This window comes from Jaculus jaculus, chromosome 2 (genome assembly GCF_020740685.1).
Source record: "Jaculus jaculus isolate mJacJac1 chromosome 2, mJacJac1.mat.Y.cur, whole genome shotgun sequence".
Lineage (NCBI taxonomy): Eukaryota > Metazoa > Chordata > Mammalia > Rodentia > Dipodidae > Jaculus > Jaculus jaculus.
Window position 1 is genome coordinate 69,278,956 of NC_059103.1, and position 22,102 is coordinate 69,301,057.

The 22,102-nt window shown below is 44.2% G+C and overlaps 1 protein-coding gene across 2 annotated transcripts in view; it reads right to left on the reverse strand.

The window, feature by feature from the left end:
• The window catches only part of Vps35l (VPS35 endosomal protein sorting factor like), a 149,615-nt gene that overhangs the window by 17,181 nt on the left and 110,332 nt on the right, over positions 1-22,102 (reverse strand). For both annotated transcript variants that reach the window (XM_045143951.1, XM_045143952.1), the window contains exon 27: positions 9,579-9,718. In XM_045143951.1, the coding sequence (XP_044999886.1) occupies positions 9,579-9,718 (140 nt within the window). The remainder of the gene's footprint in view (positions 1-9,578; positions 9,719-22,102) is intronic.

Below are 22,102 nucleotides of genomic sequence, written 5' to 3' on the forward strand. Positions count from 1 at the left end.
CTGAATGCTGAGATTATAGGCATGTGCCACCATGGCCGGCTGGGGTTTTTGGGGGGGGGTTTAGAGATAGGGTCTCACTCTAGTCTAGGCTGACCTATAATTCACTATGTAGTTTCAGGCTGTCCTCGAACTCATGATGATCCTCCTATCTCTGCCTCCTGAGTGTGGGACTAAAGGTGTGTGCCACCACACCCTGGAAGCCCATATGGCTCCATTAGTCTCAGTGGGTCTCTTCCAGTCCCTGTGGCACACAGCATCGCTTCCCACTTCCACACAGTGCTTCCTGCCAGGATGCACTCCTCCCCCACACACCTACTGAGCTATGCACTCATTTTCCCTCTGATCTTAGCTCAAACGTAATTTTCCTGAGCATGGCTCAGGTGTGATTCGTCTGATCACTGGGCAGCGTACTTGGCTATTTTAGCAGAAGTTCCAACTGCTGTACCCTCAAAACTAACCAGTGGTTATAGGTGACCCCCTTTATCCCCAGTGATGCTTGAAACCCAGAAAGTACCCCAATGCTACTGGTAGAAATGTAAAATCGTATAGCTACTATAAGAAACAACATTGAGGTTCCTCAAAAAATTAAAAATATCACTTGATCTACCAATTCCATGTCTGGAGAGCAATCCAAAAGAACTGGAAGAGGTTCTGGAAGAGATATTAGCACACCTGTCTTTACTGAAGCACTATTACAACAGCCAAGATGTGGAAACCACCAACTGTTTCCAAAGATGACTGTGTAAAGAAAACATAGTCTATATACATAATAAGCACTATTTAGCCATCAACAATCAAGTTTGCATTATGTGAGAAAATGGACGAATCTCAAGAACTTCATACTACATGAAACAAGCCACCGTCACACGTACCAACACTGCCTGAGTCCACTTGCGTGAGGAACCTAAAACCAATCAGCATTCAATTTAGCAGAATCAGGGAGCTTATGGGGGGGGGGGGAGAGGAGAATGGGGAGTTATTACTCAACAGGCATAAAGTTTCAGCTCCGCAAACGAGTAAGTTCTAAAGATCTGCTGTACACTATTGTGCCTGTGGTCAACAGTGCTGTGCAGTACACTGGGAAGTTTGTGAAAAGGATGAGCTCATGTTACATGTGGGACTACAATGAAACAAAACTTTAATAAAAGCGTGATGTCAAAGGTAACCAATTTGAACAACTGGTGCAAGTACAATTTGAGAGCTGTCTTCAGAAAAAAATTCTATTCATGGTGGGTGTGACTCAAGTGTCCTTTTGTGACCTGAACTCATTCAGCTCTGGCCTTGGTTACCTTTCCATAAAGCCAACCAGTACCTCAGGAGAGGAGTCCCAATCCTTTACCCCAGGGTATGTCCCAAGATCTCCAGTGATACCTAAAGCTACAGAAAGTACCTTACACTCTCACGCACTCACTCTCTCTGTCTCTCTGTCTGTGTGTGTGTGTGTGTGTATGTGTGTGTGTGTGTATGTATGTATGTGTATATATATATATATATGTATATGCATATATATGTGTGTGTATGTGTGTGTGTGTGTATGTATGTATGTGTATATATATATACACATACATACATACATATACACACACATACATACACACACATATATATGCATATACATATATATGTATATACACACATACACACACACACACACACACACACACACACACACATACTGTTTCATCTGCACATAAATACCTAGGATACTTTAATTTATAAATGAGACAAAGCAAGAGACTGAAAACAAGAACTAAGACTAAAATAGACAAACCACAATAACATGCTATAAAAATAGTTCAGATTTTTTTTTCTCCTTATGCAGCTGAAAACTTTCACCTTTTCATGAAAAAGAAGTACTCTGGGGCTTTTCCTTGGCAGAGTCAAACACCAGTCTCACTCCTGTGCTTTGGGCCAAGACCTAAACAGAGGCATTGCTCTGCCTGGCAGGCAATGTGAGGATCATAGAGTAGGGAGAATCCAGGTAGGGTGGCATGGGGTGACATCTCATATAGAATGGTGCAAGATTTAAAATGTATGAACTTCTGAAGCTTTCTATTTATTATTTTTGGATGGAGGTTGGCTTCAGGCAATTGAAAGTGGAAAACAGATACAAGGCAGGGTGCTTTTGAACTGCTTGGGGAAGGATGTGGGGCTGGTAACCCTTGAGGGCCCTGAGCAAACAATGTGTAGGGCTCATATTGTGCAGGGAGGCCCTGTAGTTAACTGACCCAGGTTCAAATCTCAGCTCTACTACTGACTCACTGGGCAATACAAGGCACAGCCTTTTTAGTTCCAGGTTTCCCATAGGGGAAACAGGCGCATTATTTCCTACCTTACCAGGTTTGGGGTATATTCTAGACGCTGATTGACTAACGGCTTGGGCAAGGTACCAAACACATGCACATTCCTGGGACCAAGAGCTGTTCTTCATGGTCTGTGCAGTCACTTCAGGGGCAGTAAGGACACTCTACTGAGGACAAAGGCTGATCCCCAAAGCCTAAGAACCTGGCAGGCAAAATCAATAGGTAACGGGTCTACAGATGCCCAGAAGCCCTCGTGGAGGAAGACACATACTTTGCGTGCCCAGAGCAGCTGCTTTCCAGCTGTAGCCACCTAGACAAGTCATAGAACACAGGCTTGATTAGCAAGAGCTGGCTCCTCAGAGGAGCCACTAATCTAGTGTTTGTTTTTCTTTTCTTTTGCTCCCCATCTCCCACTTTTTGAAAGTGATCTATCAATTTTCAAATGTGGGGAACTCATTCCAAATGTTTCCCATCATCACATTGCCAACAAGGGTGACTACAGACTGGACCTTCCTTCTGGTCACTAGCTTGTCACCCCAGGGACAGAGGTTCTGGTTGAAAAGGCATTTTATGGCCATCATTTTATTCAACCATAGAAGTCCTGGAACAGGAAGTTGTTGTTGTTGTTTGTTTGTTCAGAAGCAGGGTCTCACTCTAAGTGTCTCAGGCTGGCCTTGAACTCATGGCAATCCTACTACTACTTGAGTCTCCCAGGTACTAGGATTATAGGTGTGAGTCACCATGCCCAGTTGAGATAATTAAAAAAAAATTAACTTATTTATCTGTTGTTTTTCTTTATTTTTAAGATAGGGTCTTTCTCTAGCCAAGGCTGACCTGAAATTCATTACGTAGTCTCAGGGTGGCCTTGATTTCAAGGCAATCCTCCTACCTCTGCCTCCCGAGTGCTGGAATTAGAGATGTGCACCACCATGCCTGGCTCTTTTTATTTTTGGAATAGGGGGACTCATGTCTTTCCAAGCTGGCATGCAACTCTCTATACAGCTGAGGATGCTCTAGAACTCCTGAGCTCCTATCTCCATATCCCACAATCTAGGATTACAATGTGCCAGCACACAACACAGGGTTTTTTTCTTTTCTTTTCTTTTCTTTTTTTTAGTTTTTCTAGGTAGGATCTCACTCTGGTCCAGGCTGACCTGGAATTCACTATGTAGTATGTAGTCTCAGGGTGGCCTTGAACTCACGGTGATCCTCCTACCTCTGCCTCCCGAGTGCAGGGATTAAAGGCATGCACCACCACGCCCGGCACAACACAGGTTTTATGTGGTACTAGGAATAGACTTCAGGGCTCATGCATGCTAGGCAGGAATTGTACCCACAGAGCCACATCCCCAATCCCTACTACCTTGTTTTCTCTTTGTTGTTGTTTTTGGTTTTTCAAGGTAAGGTTTCACTCTATCCCAGGCTGACCTGAAATTCACTATGTAGTCTCAGGGTGACCTCGAACTCACAGTGATCCTCCTACCTCTGTCTCCCGAGTGCTGGGATTAAAGGAGTGTGCCACCACGACCAGCTGTTTTTTTTTTTTTTGGTTTTTCAAGATAAGGTTTCACTCTAGTCCAGGCTGACCTGGAATCCTACTACCTTGTTTTTGAGACAGGGTCTCTTGGCTTTTTGCCTCTGGAAAGGCCAGTCTAGTGGCCTATGAGCCACAAAATTCTCCTGGACCTGCCCCCCAATGTCATAGTTACATTGGGGCTATAGATTTGTGCACCAATTTGTGCAGCTTTATGTGGGTGCTGGGGATCAAACTCGGGTCATCAAGCTTGAACAGCAAGCATATCTGACCACTGAGTCAGTTCCCTGGCCCAAGTGAACATTGTGATATTTTGATGAAAAATGACAACGAAGCCCAGCGTGGTGGCACACGCCTTTAATCCTAGCACTTGGCAGGCAAAGGTAGGAGAATGGCCATGAGTTTGAGGCCACCCTGAGACTACACAGTGGATTCCAGGTCAGCCTGAGCTAGAGTAAGACCCTACCTCCAAAACCCAAAAAAAAGTAAACATAAAAAATAAACAAGACAAGTGAGACTTAGAGGGTTACAAAGACATTCTAGCTGTGTGTGTGCATGCGTGTGTGTGTGTGTGTGTGTGTGTGCACATGCACACATATGTAGAAGCCAGCGGGCCACCTCCAGGGTCATCCTCAGGAACACTGTTCATCTCCTGGTAGACTGGGTCTCTCATTGTCCGGGAACTCACAATTAGACTAAAGTAGCTAGCCAGGGAGCCCCAGGCTTCCTCTAGCTCTGCTTCTATAGCACTAGGATTACAGGCACATGCCACAATGCCCAGTGTTTTATGTGGGTACTGTGCATTGAACTCAAGTCTTCATGCTTGTAGATAAGCATTTTACCCACAAAGCCATCTATCCAGCCCTCCAGTCATTTTTAGCATGTAGGAAATCCTGTCAGCATATGGCAAAGACATCCCAATCAGTCCCTGAACACTGGTTACGAGGCCATCAATTGTGTCACTGGAAACCTGGGTGTTTTTCTTGGTCCTGTCCCATGACAAATGAGCAGGCTATGCAGAGGGGGGATGTTGCCCATAAAGCACTCTACCTAAAGCTCTGGAACCAAGTGTCCAAAGAATGAGTTCTAGGAGCCCACACGGCTTTGCTCACCTGACCCTCAACCACCCCTCCCAGGGTCACTCCTTCCTGGGTGCTGCCCAATGCTGCAGGACAATGTAGGCTTCACCTGGGACAGGTCTGCAGTCCCCAAGTGTGGCCTCCTGCATCTCCCTGCTGGGAACCTGGAATCTGAACAAGGACAGTCCCCAGCTGAGTCATTTTTTTGTTTTCTCAGCTTTACGGAGATACATAATCCACACCATGGACAATACACCCGCTCAAGACTCACAATCAGTAATTGTTTGTGTATCAGAGCTGCGCAATCATCAGCATGATCAACTGCAGAACATTCATCACCGCAAAAGAAACCCTGTACCCATGGGAGATGAGTCACTTTCATGGGCCAAGCTCAGAGTGACATTTCCCCAAGGGTGGTCCTGGCAGGACTAGCTACTCCTCAACCACTGAGGGTGGCAACTTCCAAATGAATTGCCTGAAGAGCCAAGTTCAACCTACTAAGGGTAACCTTCTGGGACAGCCCCAGGAATATTTTAGCAAGTATCAGACAACTCTGATGCTCAGTTGGCTTCAGGAAGTTTTTTTCTGAGATGGGAAAGGATTTAAAACAGTTAAAAGATTTTTTTTTGTTTATTTTTATTTACTTATTTGAGAGCGCCTGAGAAACAGTGAGAGAAAGAGAGAATAGGTGCACCAGGGTCTCCAGCCACTGCAAATGAACCCCAGATGCATGCGCCACCTTGTGCATTTGGCTTACGTGGGTACTGGGGAATCGAGCCTCAAACTGGGGTCCTTAGGCTTCACAGACAAGCGCTTAACCAATAACCCATCCCTCTAGCCCCCAAAACATTTCTTAAGGGGGTGGAAAGGCCTAAGTAAGGTCAGGGAAAGAGATTGAGTAAAGGAAGGGTGGGGGAAGGGATAATCAAAATACAAGAGAGTATGAATAAGTCATATGGAAACCTACTCTTTTGGACAATGGAACACCCAGAAGTCATAGATTGTTACTAGAAAAATTTTCAGTGCCAGGGATGGGATGCCTTCCAGTGAGTTGTTGGCCAGGAAGGTCCCTGTTGCTCCCAAAACATTACAGGCCATTGCCAAGGCTCTTGGCTTCCCAACAGAAATAGATAGTAAGATCCTAATGCTGAAGATTCCACGTCCTTGGGCTGCAATGTCACTGAGAAATCTTGCTGCAGCTGAGCTGAAAACCTCCTCCCTGTAGACCAGCTGATAGAAACCTGGAAAAAACTATGCTGCATGCAGTTCAATGGGGGAGAAAGGGAGAAGTCATCAGTGGAGATAAACAACAGTGGACACTGCAAGCCTCAAGTCTGGCTAGCCAGGGCAAATAAGCCAATGAGTGCAATAGTGGCATGTCTGTTATGGGGCAAACCAAGTGCTCTCTAATGGACTGGAGCCCTGCTCCATGGGAGGGAACACATGCCTGATACTGAAAACCAATGAGGGGGGAAGTCATGAGCCCAAGGGGTGTGACATGGTGTCTGTCTGACTAAATGCATATATTATGCTCACCAAACTGCCTGGCAAGCACCTCTCTTAATTTCATACCTACATATTAACACTCATAGCCACATTATTGATGCTACTCTCACCTTTGCTTAGAGAAGCTTCTCTTTTCAGATGGTAGTGACCTCTGGGATGACTCAAAAGGCACCATAGAGCTGAGAAGTGACAGAGGAGTACTCAGCACTGAAATATCTATCACACCTTCCAAGGCGCAGGGTATATTGCAGAAGAAGTGGCAGAAAGAATATACGAGCCAAAGGAAGAATAAGACTCCTTACAATGAGCTCTTCCAGACACAAACTGGCCTGGATAGCTATGACCTTGAAATGCCTGGCACTACCCACGCAAGACCATCAAAATAGAAGGAAAAGATGAAGACATCAAAATAAAAGACAGACTAATTGAGAGGGGAAGGGTATATGATGGAGATGGAACTATGAAGGGGAAACTGAAGGGGAGCAAACTATCATAGTTTATTATCTATAACTATGGAAGTTGTTAATAAAAATATAAATAAATAAAAAATAAAAACAAACATATTAATAAATTTTTAAACTTATTTATTAGAGAGCGAGAGAGAGAGAAAGAAAGAGAGAGAGAATGGGCACACCAAAGCCTGTAACTACCTCAAAGGAACTCTAGACACATGCGCCACCGTGTGCATCTTGCTTACACTACTCTGGGGAATAGAACCTGGGTCCTTAAGGCTTTGAAAGCAAGTACTCTAACCATGAATCCAGCTCTCCAGCCTGTAATTTTTGTTTTGTTTTTGAGTTTGGAGACAGGGTCTCACAATGTGGCTGAGGCTGGCCTGGCACTCAAGATCCTTCTGCCTGAGCTTCCCCAATGCTAGGAGTACAGGCAAGCTCCACCACTCCCAGCTCGACAAGGGTTCCTAACCAGTTTTATGCCATTTTCCCTGTGGTAAGCAGGTAAAGTCTATGGACTCCCATCTATCCATTCTTTTTTTTTTTTTTTAAAGTATTTTATTTATTTATTTACAAGCAGAAAGAGACCGAGAGAGAATGGGCATGTCAGAGCCTTTAACTATTGCAAATGAATTCCAGACACATGTGCCACTTTGTGCATCCAGCTCTGTGTTCGTACTGGGGAATCAAATCCAAGTTATCAGGCTTTGCAGGCAAGCGCCTTAACTGCTGAGCCATCTCTCCAGCCCCATTTTATTTTTAATATGCTGAATGAGATATGGAAGACTCCAGAGAAAAATCCATTATACTAAAAAATAGTTGCAAAAATATTTTCCAATGCATTTATGAACATATGAATACAACAGGTTGCTTTTTAAGGGAGGAAGAACACCAACCTGAAATATCTTTCACAAGCAAGGTGTGGTAGTACACCTGTAATTCTAGTGCTGGAGGGGCTGAGGCAGGAGGACCTTGAATATGAGGACAGCCTGGCTTATACAATGAAACCCTTTGAAGGAAAGAAGGAGGAAAGGAAGAGGGGAGAAGACAAAGGAAAATGAGAAAGAAAAAGAGACAAAAGGAGCTTAAAAAGAAGTGCGTTCTGTATCTGGGATGTGGTAAGAACACCTGTTGACTCGGGTGATGACAAAGCAGAGACCACAGTCACGCCCTGCAGGACCTGCTACCTGTCAGCCATACATGAGTCAGCGGTGAGTCTCACTCAGACATTCCTTTTATCCCCTCATCCAAATTGATGGCAAACCCACAGGGAAGCGGTAATTTTGAGCTAAGGATCCTGGGCTAAGAAGCCCAGTTATGGAAAGAGACCAGAATTCCTAGCACAGGTCCCTCAAGGCCTGGCTGTTCAATCCTGACGGCCACAGAAATGCAGCGTTCTTCCAGCAAGGCTTCTTGCTGCTCCACAGTTCTTTCATTCTACTGTTTGCTCTTCCAAGCAATACCTTTCTTCAGTGCTTACTACATGCACATTCTGTGTACTCACACCATCCTTGTGACCACAGTGAAGATGGACTTCTTCATTTTGTGGGCATGCAGTGTGTGCTCTGAGGTCCCCTTAGGCTCTCATGATCACACAGGAAACCCACTTAGCCACTGAGCCAGATCTCCAAGCAACCACCTTACTTTTTTGAAACAAAGTCTCACCTTTACCAATTTGGCTAGATTGGCTAGCCAGCAAGCCCTGGGAAAACTGTCATCTCATCAGCACTGCCATTCTAGGCATATGTCACCATGCCTGGTTTTTATCTGGGGCTCTTGGGCTCTGAACTCACAGCAAGCACTTCCTCTATTGAGCCATCTGCCCAGGTCTACTACCCTCAGGCACATAGCTAACTGCCTAGCCTGCAGAGCCGGAAGAAGCTGGCTCCCATCCCTGCCACTATGGTCCTGAGGCTACACCCTAGACCACTCTAAGCTCCCTGCCTAGGCAATATAGAGTGCAGTGCACCGAACGTTGGTGTCCCCCCTCAAAATACAGACTGAAGTCCAAATCCAGGGAGATGATTTTTGGAGGAGGGCTTATAATTAGACCACAGAAGAGCAGCTATTTCAAATGCCAGAGTGCTACCCTGGCACTCGCTTTCTACCATGTAAGGAAGGCCATCACAGAACAGGGTTGACCTCACCAGAATAAGGCTGATCTCTGACCTCAGCTTCTGGAGCTCAATCACAGCAGCCTGAGGCGGCGATTACAAAGCACCTGAGAAGAGGCTGCCAGACAGTGTGAATGGGACAGCCTCAAGAATCTTGAACATCTGCTCACAGGTAATCCTATACTTTTAGAGCTATGAGTATGGGAGACAGGCAGGATACAGAAAACCATCACCAAGCTGGGGACATGGATGAAGCGCTTGCCATACAACTCTGAGTACCTGGGTTCAGATCTACAGACCCTATGTACAAGCTGCAAGCTGTGGCAGGTGTGTGTAATCCCAGTGCACCTATGGCAAGAAAGGAAGCAGAGAAATATAACAATTTCCCAGAAGCTCAAGTAAGAGTGGTGAACGAGAGACACTGCCTCAAAAGAGGTAGAAGGCGAGGACAAACACCTGAAAGTCATCCTGTGACCTCCACACAGGTCCCCTAGCATACACACACACACATGCCAAATAGATGATGGCTTGGTAACTTAAAAAAAAAAAGAAAGACAGCACCTTCAGCACTCACACACATGGGAACTTACCGGCACTATTAATAAAGTAGAGAAGAAGTTGCAGAGGAATTCCAGAAGGAAGGGTTCCGATGGCCGCATCTTCCCTTCGATATTTATCATCTTCGGGACTTCTGGAATGAGGCTGATAGCAGCCATGAAAAAGGCATCGGCTGCAAGAAAGAAGAACAGACAGAGTTGGAGAACTGAAAAATTCTGGGCTGGCTTCCTCCAGCCTGGGGATCAGTCCTGACAATTCCATAGAAAGCAGGCCACGCGGAGGGCAAAGTATGGGTGACCACAGCTAACTAGCCTCAGATTCAGCCTAGTTGGTTCAATAAATCCCCATGTCCACCAGGTGACCAGGACCACTTCACAGATATGAAATGAGGTGCAAGATGAAGAGAGCCTCATTCTGTAGCAGGATCTTATGGAGGTGGAAGGTTCTAGAGTAGCTGGTAGAACCACTGCTTACAGCCTGGTCCATCTCAATCTTTTCTAGAGCCATTTTTACTAGCAGAGCAAACACAGCCTGGTGTGGTGATACACACCTATAATTGCAGCACTCAGGAGGCTGAGGCAGGAGGGCTGAAATTCAGGTTGCCCTGGGCTACACAGCAAGGCTGTCTCAGAAAAATAACATAGCACTGAAATGTCTGAAGAAACGAGTACACACCTACACACACATACACATGTACACAGAGAGAGCTCTAGAGACTTATGGCTGAAAAAAACACTTCCAGAGAATTTTTTGCAAATTGAAGATAATTTTAAGATATGAAATGACATGTAAAACAAGAAGACTTCAAAAGATGGGAGAAAAGAAGGAGGGAGTGGAAAGGACCAGAGCTAAAGGGAAAGTGAAAGGAAGTTCTTTGAAGAACTGTCCAAGTGTTGGCCTAGAAAAAGCTCAGGGGTTACATATGGACCCAGCAAACAAAACCTTAAGCTACTCAGCAAGATCAAATGTGTTCAAGGGCTGGATCAATTTTCATTTCCAGTGAAGTGAGAGAATGTTACAGCAGGCTACACACCCTGGAATAAAGCTGCAACTCATCTGTACCCAAGGGGCCAACATGGTAACGGATGCCAGGCTTTTCAGAGTACAGGCCTATGGTTTACGAGAAAATTGTGGGTCATGGGCTGGAGAGATGGCTCAATGGTTAAGTCACCTTCGTTCCATAAGCAACAGCATCATATGTGTGTATCTATAAACAAACAGAAGTCTCCAGTCAGGTAATCTGGTAAGAGGTCCTTGTTCAATTCCCCAGTACCCACACAAATGCAGATACACAAAGTGGCGCATGCATCTGGAGTTTGTTTGTAGTGGCAAGAGACCCTGGTGTACGTACCCGTTCTTTCTCTCTTTTGCTTTTTGCAAATAAAAAATATTTTTATTTTTTATTAGAGATGGTGGGTGGGGGATGAATGCACCAGGGCCTCCTAGCCATTGCAAACAAACTCCAGACGCATGCGTCACCATGTGCATCTAGCTTACATAGGACCTGGAGAATCAAATCTGGGTCCTTATGCTTCACAGGCAAGTACCCTAACTGCTAAACCATCTCTCCAGCCCATAAATAAAGTTTTTTAAAAAAGAAAATTACGTGTCTAACTTGGGTGTGTTAAGCCATGGGAATTCCTCACAGAGCTTCCTGTGCAGTGAACTATAATCTGGAAACTTCCCTGCAAAGCACACATATGCAACCCTCCTCTCCCCACATGCATGGCACACTCACAAAAGTACGTGCTGGTGAAGATGTAGAGACATTTTAGTCCCTGAGGGCTACCAGTAGGAGTGCAAAATGGTGCAGCCACAATGGAGGAATACAGAAGTTCCTCAACACCCAAACTGGACTACTATATGACCCAACAGCAGTATCACAGGAAGTTATTCACACACTCAAGTTCTCTACTATTAGGTAGAAGCAGCCCAAATATCCACTGGGAAATGAATGAACAAAATGTAATCTACACATACAGGGGAGTATTATTCAGCTCTGAAAAAGTGATTCTACCTCAAACTGCAGCATGGATGGCCTTGGAGACATGAGATTAAGTGACATAAAGCAGTCATAGAAGGACAGACATCATAGGAAGTCACTTAGGTAACTAACATGGAAACCACATGGAGCAAGGACTGAGGGAAAAGAGAGACAGAGAGTTTTTTAATGGGAACAGTTTCAGTTTTACAAAGTGGAAAAGTTGTACAGATCTGTTGCATAACAGTGGGAATCTTATATATTTAACACTAGTGAGTTGCATACTTAAACTGGATAGGAGTACATTTATATTATATGGGTTTTGTCACAGTACAAAATTTATGCCCCACAGACAACAACAACAAAAAGAAACACAAGTTACAACAGAAAAAGGACAGGGAATCAGAGCTATATCTCTCCATCTGGAACCTTTTGTGCCTATTAGGAAACAGCTCAAGGGCTTAGCAGGCAGAGACTGGAGGAAGAACTGGTGCAGGCAGAGACCTAGGCAGAAGGCAGTGGTAGGCTGCAGCAGGCAGGGCAGGGCAGGGGAGACCTGAGCCCCAGCAGCTGCTGACACCTGGAAGCTGAGTGTGGGCCAGTCGCTATGGTAAGGCGCAGAGACAACCTTGTGCTTAACAGTCACAGCACTCTGAGTTTTGTTTCCCATTCTCACATCTGAAAACTGAACAATCAGGACTTGAAACCAGTTCCACAATGAAGCTCAAGACCAATGGCTATCCGTGCATGATTCTTATGTAAACTAAAATAAGAAGAAAGCCATCGTCGTGCCCCTTCACAAAAGTTCTGGCATGCACTGCCTTCTCTTCTTGTTTAGATTGCAGGAAATAAACCGGGTGTGGTGGCGCACACCTTTAATCCCAGCACTCGGGAGGCAGAGGTAGGAGGATTGCCATGAGTTCAAGGCTACCCTGAGACTCCATAGTGAATTCCAGGTCAGCCTGGGCTAGAGTGAGACCCTACTTCGAAAAAACGAAAAAAAAAAAAAAAAATAGATTGCAGGAAAGCTCAGGGCTAGTGTTTGCTTTCAGCAGGCAAAGCTCAGCTCTACCTGTACATCTGATCTAATTCTTCAGTCCTAGCCCTTATGCTTGGCTCCTTATTTTATCCCATCAAAAGCCTTAGTGAAAAGCTACCTTAGCTGCCGTGGTGGCGCCTGCCATTAATCCCAACACTTGGGAAGCAGGAGCACTTTGAGTTTGAGGCCACCCTGAGACATTCCAGGTCAGTCTGGGCTAGACTAAGATCCTACCTCAAAAAACAAAAACAAACAAAAAAGTCACAGAGAACAATCTTTCTCAAACAAAAACGGACTGACGGACTGACAGAAAAGAGGAGGAATTTGCTATCCATTCATAAAGAGAAATACACCAGAACCCTGCAGTTCTAAGATAGGCTATCACAGGCCCTGGATTGTAGGAGGTATAGCACTAAGCTAAGGGTGTCACACACACTCCACTGGAGTTGACCAGGACCCTGTTCTGCCCCATACAACCTGTGGAGTTTGAACAGCTTCCCCATGGAGTCTCGACTGATCCACAGCTTTGGGTGCACAGCCCCCACTTACAAGGATTCTTCTCCCCACAGCTTTGGAAGATTTTACACAATGCTCTAAGCCTCTTGTGACTACTGTGAATAACTCAGGGGCCAGGTACATCCCTGAGTAATGTCCACCTGAAGAGCCCTTTGTCTTCAAATATTTCTGTGTGAACAGGGTTTCATGTTCTCAGAGACAGAGAGACACCAGTCTGCTGCACAAATATTGGAAAGCTCCAAAGTGCTTGAGACCTAGGTTTGCTCACCATGGGCAAGAGGCAATACTTGCAAATGTTTTGTACTAGAAGAAGCATTTTGGGGGTGAAGGATATTGGAGAAAATAATTTACAGCACTTCCAAAATTGAGACATAGAATATTGGATAATAGTTACAAAGAACTGAGTGATCTCTCTGTATGGCATGGGGTGCCGGAGAGGTGGCCAAGACTTACTGATGAGCCAAATAAATGAAAAGAATTGGAGACTCAGCCTTATTTCCTTTCTGAGGAGCGGGATAGGGCCTGCATGAATATATAAGAGTACAGATAACAGAAGGAGGGAAAAGGGGAAGGCAGGCAAAAGATAGCAATCAGGAGAATATAAAAATAATGAATGTTTTTAATGGACATATACAACAAAAATTGAAGACAATGTCCTGTTAACAGTAAATTTTCAGAGGGGATGTGTGTGGGAGAGACAAAGCATATTACTGGAGCTTTTTATTTTGAGACATGTTACCCAAGAATTAAAGACATGAGCCACTACACCCAGCACATTCTAAACTTATTAAAGAAAAATCATCACAATTTAAAACTAAACATTTCCTTTCTTTTCATCAGGATCCTGGCTAATCTCCCCAAATACCTTCCAGGCATGATAAATATGGATTTTACCCTGACCTGTGGGTGGGTAGGTGGGCACTGTTCACCCTAGATGTCCTGGGATTGCTAACTTATCTAGAGGACAACTTAGTACAGGAATCCTAGGAGATGGTCCAAGCTGATGCGCCTGCCCACCTGCAGAGAAGCCCCCTTGTTCAATTTTATTTGATTACTTTGATTTTTTCAAGTCACTCTAGCCCAGGCTGACTTGGAACTCACTACATGTCTCATATTGGCCTGAAAGTCATGCTGAGCCTCCTCCCTCTGGCTCCCTAGTATGCAGCACCATACCTGGCTACCCTGTTCTTTTAATACCACATTAGGTCAGTACTAATAGAAGTCTTTACTACTCCTGAGTGCAAACAAACCTCAAATACACTTTACTCCCAGATCTTCAATCCAGATACCCTCCCAGATCACTCAGTTGAAAAGCTGGCCCAAGCCCAAGGAATAGAAATTTCCAGTTTTCTAAGACAGAATATCCCAAGGGGTTGAAGAGGTGACCTGGGAGGTGGACACAGGATGATCCCTGGGGCATACTGGGCAGCCAGTCTAACATACTGTCAAGCTCCAAGCCAAGTGGAGATCCTGTCTCAAAAAAAAAAAGGTGGGCCCTGCATATACATGTACAATCAACCAAGCAATCAGTAAAATGCGTATCAGAACAGGTATGGCTGCCAAAAGCATGATGTATTGCTCATGAAGGTATGGAGGTGCCTTTGGTAAAGACAATGGCCCAAAGGACCAGAATATTATCCAAAGCCAATTATCCATCCAGATTGAATGCTATTTTATGGCTCATCTGTGCTTCTGTAATAAAATTGTTATTCAAGCAGGTAAGTTTCAGGACGTAAGAGTCACTATTTCAAGATTTAAAGAATTACAAATGCCCTGGGACAGTAACGTGCCTTATTCATTATGGTGGAACTGTTACTAGTGACAGCTTAATGTAACTTAATTTTGCCACCTGGTTTATGTGGCATGCCCTAACAGTCACTCTAAATATTAATATTTAATGGAAAACTCCACTCGTCAGAACATCAGAGGCTTTGGAATATTTATTTGTTCTCCCTCTTACCTCACAGAGACTGCCATAACTGCCACAATATTGAGCCCACCAACATTCTGTCATGGGTGGTGGAGGTGCCCATGAGGCTACACAATGCCTTGAGGAGTTATTGGCAGTTAATGAGTGCTGGGGAGAGGGAGACATTTTCTCCAGAGGTATGGCCACTGGCAAGTTATATATAATGTGGTAAATAATCTCCCACCCATGTTCATGCAGGCAATTCTAATTAACTCAGGAGGTCACATACACACACACAAGAAAAAACACATCAAAGTAGAAGAGATATTAGTTGGGAAATAGGGGTTCAATGGTAGGGGGATGGGAGGGGGAAAGAGATGGTCATGGGAAGAGATTATGTTCAAATGCATGATATACTTGTATAAAATTTTTCAATAAAAATAACTTTTTCTTTAAATGAACAAGAAACTGGCAGGAGGAAGGAAGTCAGGAGTTGAGCATCCCACCAGGCCCCTTTTTTGAGGCTCCATCTGCAGTGTGATCCCCCAAGGTCCTCACACTCTCCAAGGCAGACAGAACGCACATGCAGACCTGAATGTGAGCTTATGCCACAGCCTATCTGTTACCGGTTCCAGCTAAAGTGACTGACCTTGTCCATATTTACCAAGAAGCCTCAAGGCTGGAAAAAGTTACACCCACCATTCTTCAGAGAATGCTGTAAAATTTCATAAATATGAAATTATACCTGAACACCAAGGACTTAAAAAGTACACAGTGGCTGGGCGTGGTGGCACATGCCTTGAATCCCAGCACTGGGGAGGAAGAGGTAGGAGGATCGCTATGAGATGGAAGCCACCCTGAGACTACATAGTGAATTCCAGGTCAGCCTGAGCTAGAGTGAGAGCCTATCTCCAAAAAAAACCAAACAGTGGATAGTGAGGCAGGATAGACATTGCCCACCCCCACCTCCCACCCATAATGACTGACTGCTGCTCTTACAACTCATAACCCATAACTGCATGGTGAATACCGGCAATCCCACTAAGGAGGACCCTCAGAGTGGGGTCAGGGAGGAGGGAAATGATGGTACCCATGATGGCACAGAATAAACATTCACACTGCAAAAGATGGCACTGGGCAGAGCAAGGAAAGACTTAACCAATACAAGATCTAAAACAAACAGAGAAAACATCAAGTTCCAAAGCTCCAAGTTCTACATCTCTAACCAGTAAGTCTCTGGAGTTTCAATTCCTCCCTCCAACTGAGCAGCTCACAGCCAGGCAATCAATCCATCTTGTGGCAGCTCTCCTTAGCAGCCATCCCACAGTCCTGGTAGCTCCACTGAGTCTCCACTGTGATCTATGGTGTATCCTCATGACTCCAACAGGCCTCCATGCAGGGATTTACAACAATCCTGCTTCACATTGCCCATGGCCATTTCCAAAACACAAAACCGTGTTGAAAATCCAATGACCCCATCTTTCTTGCATTTGTTATACTACATAGTACCAGGCAGACTACCAAATTTGTAAATCCAGTGAGAGATAAAGCCAACTTTCTTTTTAAAGTTTTTCTTTAAATTTATTTATTTGAGAGTGACAGAGAGAGAGAGAGAGAGAGAGAGAGAGAGAGAGAGGCAGTTAAGAGAGAACGGCACGCCAAGGCCTCCAGCCACTGCAAATGAACTCCAGACACGTGTGCCCCTTTGTGCATCTGGTTAACGTGGGTCCTGGGGAATTGAGCCTTGAACTGGGGTCCTTAGGCTTCACAGGCAAGCGCTTAACCACTAAGCCATCTCTCCAATCCTAAAGCCAACTTTTAAGAGCAGAACACACCTTCAGCATTCAGACCCTCTGCTTTCAAGGGTCAACATTCTTTCTGCTATCCCAATGCATGAGAGCTGGCCCAGTTTCAATGGTAGTAATCTCTCAAACAATTGCAGATGAATGGTGCTATCTCTAGCCTAAACTTTTGTTTATTTTTGTGCCAGATCCACAGCAGTCCATTTCTATGCCATGCAACCCTGCACAAGTTCTTAGGGCATGGGGGAAAAATGCAATAAGCCTCTCACATAAATTGCCTCTAGTCCAGTCCAGATAAAGTTCTTTCTATTCCGCATAAGCCATACCTCACTGTTTACTACATTTGAGTCTTTCAACTCTGACCAGAATAGTCCATGAAACTCTTGTCTTTAGCACTGCGAGGTATCTCTTAGGTCACAGTTTCAAACTGTTCCACATTCCTCCCACAAATCAGTTCCAAGAAACCAAAGGTCACACAATCAGGTTTATAGCAGCAACAATCTCACTAGCAATTTTCTGTTGTAGTTACTTTTCTCATTGCCAGCACTAAACACCCAACAATAGCAGCTAGTGGAAGGAAAGGGTTTATTTTGGCTTACAGACTTGAGGGAAGCCCCTTGATGGCATGGGGAAAGGATGGCATGAGCACAGGCTAAACATCACCTTTGGCCAACATCAAGTGAAACAACAGCAGCAGCAGAGTATGCCAAACACTAGCAAGGGAAAGCTGGCTATGACACCCAGTGTCTGTCCCCAACAACACACCTCCTCCAACAAGGCTCCAATTCCTTAACTGCCATCAACCAGGGCTCAATAATAGACGTATAAGTTTATGGGGGACACCTGAATCAAACTACCACAGGTTGCAACCCCATCTATGGCATCTTTTGGCAACTCTTAAATTCCTCTTACCAAAAAGATAGAACAGGGTAGAAAAAACAGCATTCTTGGCAATCTTTCAAATGGTACATATATGATATCATCTACTGTCTAGATACTTAATGATGACTTCCTTGAGGAGCCCACACTCATGCTTAGGTATGTCCTACTTCCTACAACACTTATAGAAGCCACACTCATGCTTTCAGGGGTGTCTTATTTTCATTAACTCTCTAGGTCAAAGTCAGTGTCAAAATACCTTTAGGGCTGGGCATGGTGATGCATGCTATTAATTCTAGCACCACAGAGATTGATATAGGAGCATTGCCATGCCAGCCTGGGCTACAGGGTGAGTTCTAGGTTAGCCTGGGCTAGAGTGAGACCTTACCTCTAAAGAACATACATACATGCATACATATGATAGAGTCTCACTTTATGAGCCCAGGCTATTCTGAAACTAACAATCCTTCTGCTGAGGCCTCCCTAGCACTGGGGTGAGAGATGTTGGCTGCCAAGCTTGGTTATTTGTCATTATCATCAAGAATTACCATCATGTGGTCAACATTCTTTCACTCAGCACATGTTGGATACCCAAGAGGCAGGTTCACCTAGCAACCACAGCAGACAGAACTCTTGGAGCTGGTGCTTTCTTGGGCGGGGGGGGGAGGGAGGGACACATACTTACTTGTTAGATAACAATGGTGATAAGAGCAATGAAGGAAATTTGAGAGGTGTAAGGATGATGTGTTTTACAGTGTAACTTGAACTCAAGTTTTTGTTTGTCTGGGTGGGTGGGGGAGGCTGACGAAGATTTTCCTAAATATAGGGTGTGTATGCTAAGCTCCAGCATGAAGGTATAAAGAGTAAAACTTGGGGCTGGGTATGTAGTTCTGTGGGCAGAGTCCTTGCCCAGAATGAGTGAAGCCCTGTCCCATCCTCAGTACTGTATAAACCATTTATAGTGGTATACACCTGTAATCCTAGAGCTCAGGAGATGGAGGTAAAAGTACAAGGACTTCAAAGTCATCTTCAGCTACATAACAAGGTCAAGGACAGACAGGGTACATGTGACCCCTTCTCCACCCCCCAAAGTAAAATTTAAAAGAAGTCTATAGGACTTCTATAGTCTATAGGACTTATTAATGGCAATGACAAAACCATCTTTCGCATTGGAATTTTGCTTCACTATTTACTCTTGCAGAGTTGAAGAACTGCAGGTTGTGTACACACATGTAGAATATGTATGGGTATGCCATGTGCATGCATGTGGAAGCCAGAGGAGAACCTCAGGTGCCCTTCTCTATGGCTCAACCATGTACTTCATTGAGATGGGATCTCTCCTTCAACCAGAGCTCACATGCTTTAGTCATTAAGCCCAGCAATTTTTCAGTGTTTGCACCCCTGCCCACCCCAAGAACTGGGGTTATAGATTTGCATAGCCATGCCCAGCTTTTTGCATGGGTTTGAAGAGTAGAACTCAGTTGGTCTCAGGCTCTCTCTGCTCCTCATGCTTAAGTAGAAAGTACTCTTAACCACTGAGACAATTTCCCAGTCCAGAACTACTGTGGATTTAAAATTTCTAGCCTAATTCAACTGTTTAAACTTGAAGCAAAGGTTAGCTTTCCCATAGGAAAGGCTTTCTCTTTATTATTTTATTTATTTGAGAGAAAAAAATAAATAAACTCAGGATGAATGAACCAATTTGTGCATGTGGGTACTGGGGATTTGAACCAGGGCTTTGCAACCAAGCCCCTTTAACTGCTGAGATGGCTCCCAGCCCTCAAGGTATTTTTTAAAAATATTTTATTATTTTGACCTGAGGGGGAGGGAAGGAGGGAGAGAGAGAGAATGAAAATGGACATGCCAGGGATTTTAGCCATTGCAAATGAACTCCAGATGCATGTACCACCATGTGCATCTGGCTTATGTGGATGCTGAGGAATCAAACCAGGGTCCTTAGGCTTCATAGACAAATGTTTTAACTGCTAAGCCATCTGTCCAGCCCCCTCATTATTATTTTTCAAGGTAGGGTCTTATTCTAGTCCAGACTGACCGGGAATTCACTATGCAGTCTTAGATTGGCCTTGAGCTCACAGTGATCCTCCTAACTCTGCTTCCAAGTACTCGGGTTAAAAGTATTCACCACTACTGCCTCTGTGTGTGTGTGTGTGTGTGTGTGTGTGTGTGTGTGTGTGTGTGTGTGTATGTGTGTATCTATGTGTGTGTGTGTGTGTGTGTGTGTATGATTACTTTTACTGAGAAAGGAGGAGGAGAGAGGACAGAGACACACAGAATGATAGAATGGACACAACAGGGCCTCCTACCACTGCAAATCAACTCCAAATACATGTGCTTCTTTCCACATCTGGCTTTATGTGATGTGATAGTCTGAAAGTATGTCCCCCAATAAACTCAGATTTTTATTAATGTTTATGACTTGAATTTCCAGCTGCCTGGATTCTAGTCCTAACGTGTTTCTGGGGCAGATCTGAACTCTAGTCCTGTTGGGTGCTTGCTTGTGATGCTGCTGGTGGTTTTTCTCTTTGTATGGATCTGTGAAAGGGAACTTCTTCTGGATCTTCAAGCCTGAAATAAATCTTATTCCTTCCATAAACTGTATCTGATTTGGAGGTTTATCACAGCAGTGTGGAGATGACTATGACAGAAGTTGGTACCGAGAGAAATGGGGTGATACTGCTATGATGAATCTGACCATGAGGGTTTTGGTCTTTTAGAACTTTTGGTTTTGGAGGAATGGTCGTGGATTTGATTCTTTAAATTGAAGATGCCTTCCAGAGTGGTAAGCCAAGTTTTGTGGACTATTCTGGTCAGAATTTGAAAATGCTAAGTGCATAAAGAACTGTATTGGAGGCTTTATTTATGAACGTTTTAAGGGGAAGGAAAGACTTCAGAGAACTTTGATGGAACTGGGATACTGGGATAAGGGCTTGCTGTGTTCTGCTGCCCATGCCCAGGAAGTTTGATTAAGGTTGAATTTGAAAGTAATGATGTGCTTGGCAGAAGATACAGAACTGAGAAATCTAAGATTTAAATTTAGAAAAATTTATATAAGTTTAAGATTACTGGCACTGAGACTGGTTTCTAAAACTGCTAATGTTAAGGAAATATGACCATGATTACAGATGGCCCAATTGCTTTACACTGAAACAATGGAGAGAATGCATGAGATAAAGACAGAATGGTAAAAATGAAAACTTTTTTGTAATTAAAAATATTTTATTTATTTATTTATGAGAGAGAGATAATATGGGCCCACCAGAGTATCTAACCTCTGCAAATGAACTTTAGATGCATGCACCACCTTGTGCATCTGGCTTACGTGGGTACTGAGGAATCAAACCTGGGTCATTAGGCTTTGCAGGCAAATGCCTTAACCACTAAGCCATCTCTCTAGCCCTGGAAACTCTTTTGAAAGGAGATGACTGACAGAAAGAACCTGCTCTTCAAGGTCATGATTTATTTCTGCTCTGAATTAATAAGCTGTGTCCTGCACACCTGGTATAGCTTTCAGAAGAATGAAAAACAAAAAGCATGGAGTGGGTCATGAAATGCAGACAGTTCCAGAAGATGCTGCTGAGATGTGGCAAGAGAGGCAAGTGTGATGACCCTGATAAAGATGTCAGTGAAGCCACTGGAAGATGTACCTTGGTTTTTGCATGGAGACCCACAGTTGTTTTAGAAATACCAGGACTATGCAAGGGCTACCATGGAGCACTGCTGGCTCAGGATGGAAGATTTCTCTGGCTACTCAGCCCAGCTGGAGGGGCATAACTGGAAAATCTAGAGACTGTCAATAACTGATTATCCATATCAGACTTGAGTTGCAGTTTTTGAGTTTGCACTGGTCCAGTCTCTCCTTGTTACACCTTAAAACGATGGAAATATTTACTCTGTGCTATTATATGTTGGAAGTATGTGGTGGTTTGATTCAGGTGTCCTCCATAAACATATGTGTTCTGAATGCTAGGTTCTCACTTGAGGAGATGTGGGAATTAACAGCGCCAGGAGGCAGTATATTGTTGGGGGCAGGTTTGTGGGTTTTATAGCCAACTCCTCCTTGCTAGTGTTTGGCACTCTCTCCTGTTCCTGTTGTCCAACTGATGTTGGCCAGGGAGTGATGTCCACACTTTGCTCATGCTATAATTTCCCCTGCCATCATGGAGCTTCCCCTCGAACCTGTAAGCAAAAATAAACCTCTTTTTTCCCCTATAATCTGCTTTTGGTTGGGTGATTTCTACCAGCAAAGCGAATCTGACTGCCACAAAGTATGTAAATTTTTTGATTTTATAGGATTCATTGTTAATAGACAGTTGTAAATCTCAGGTGAGATTTGGGGCTTTCGGAGACCTTTGATGTTGGACTGGATACAATTTATAAGATGAGATGGTCATTGTAACTTGGATATTATT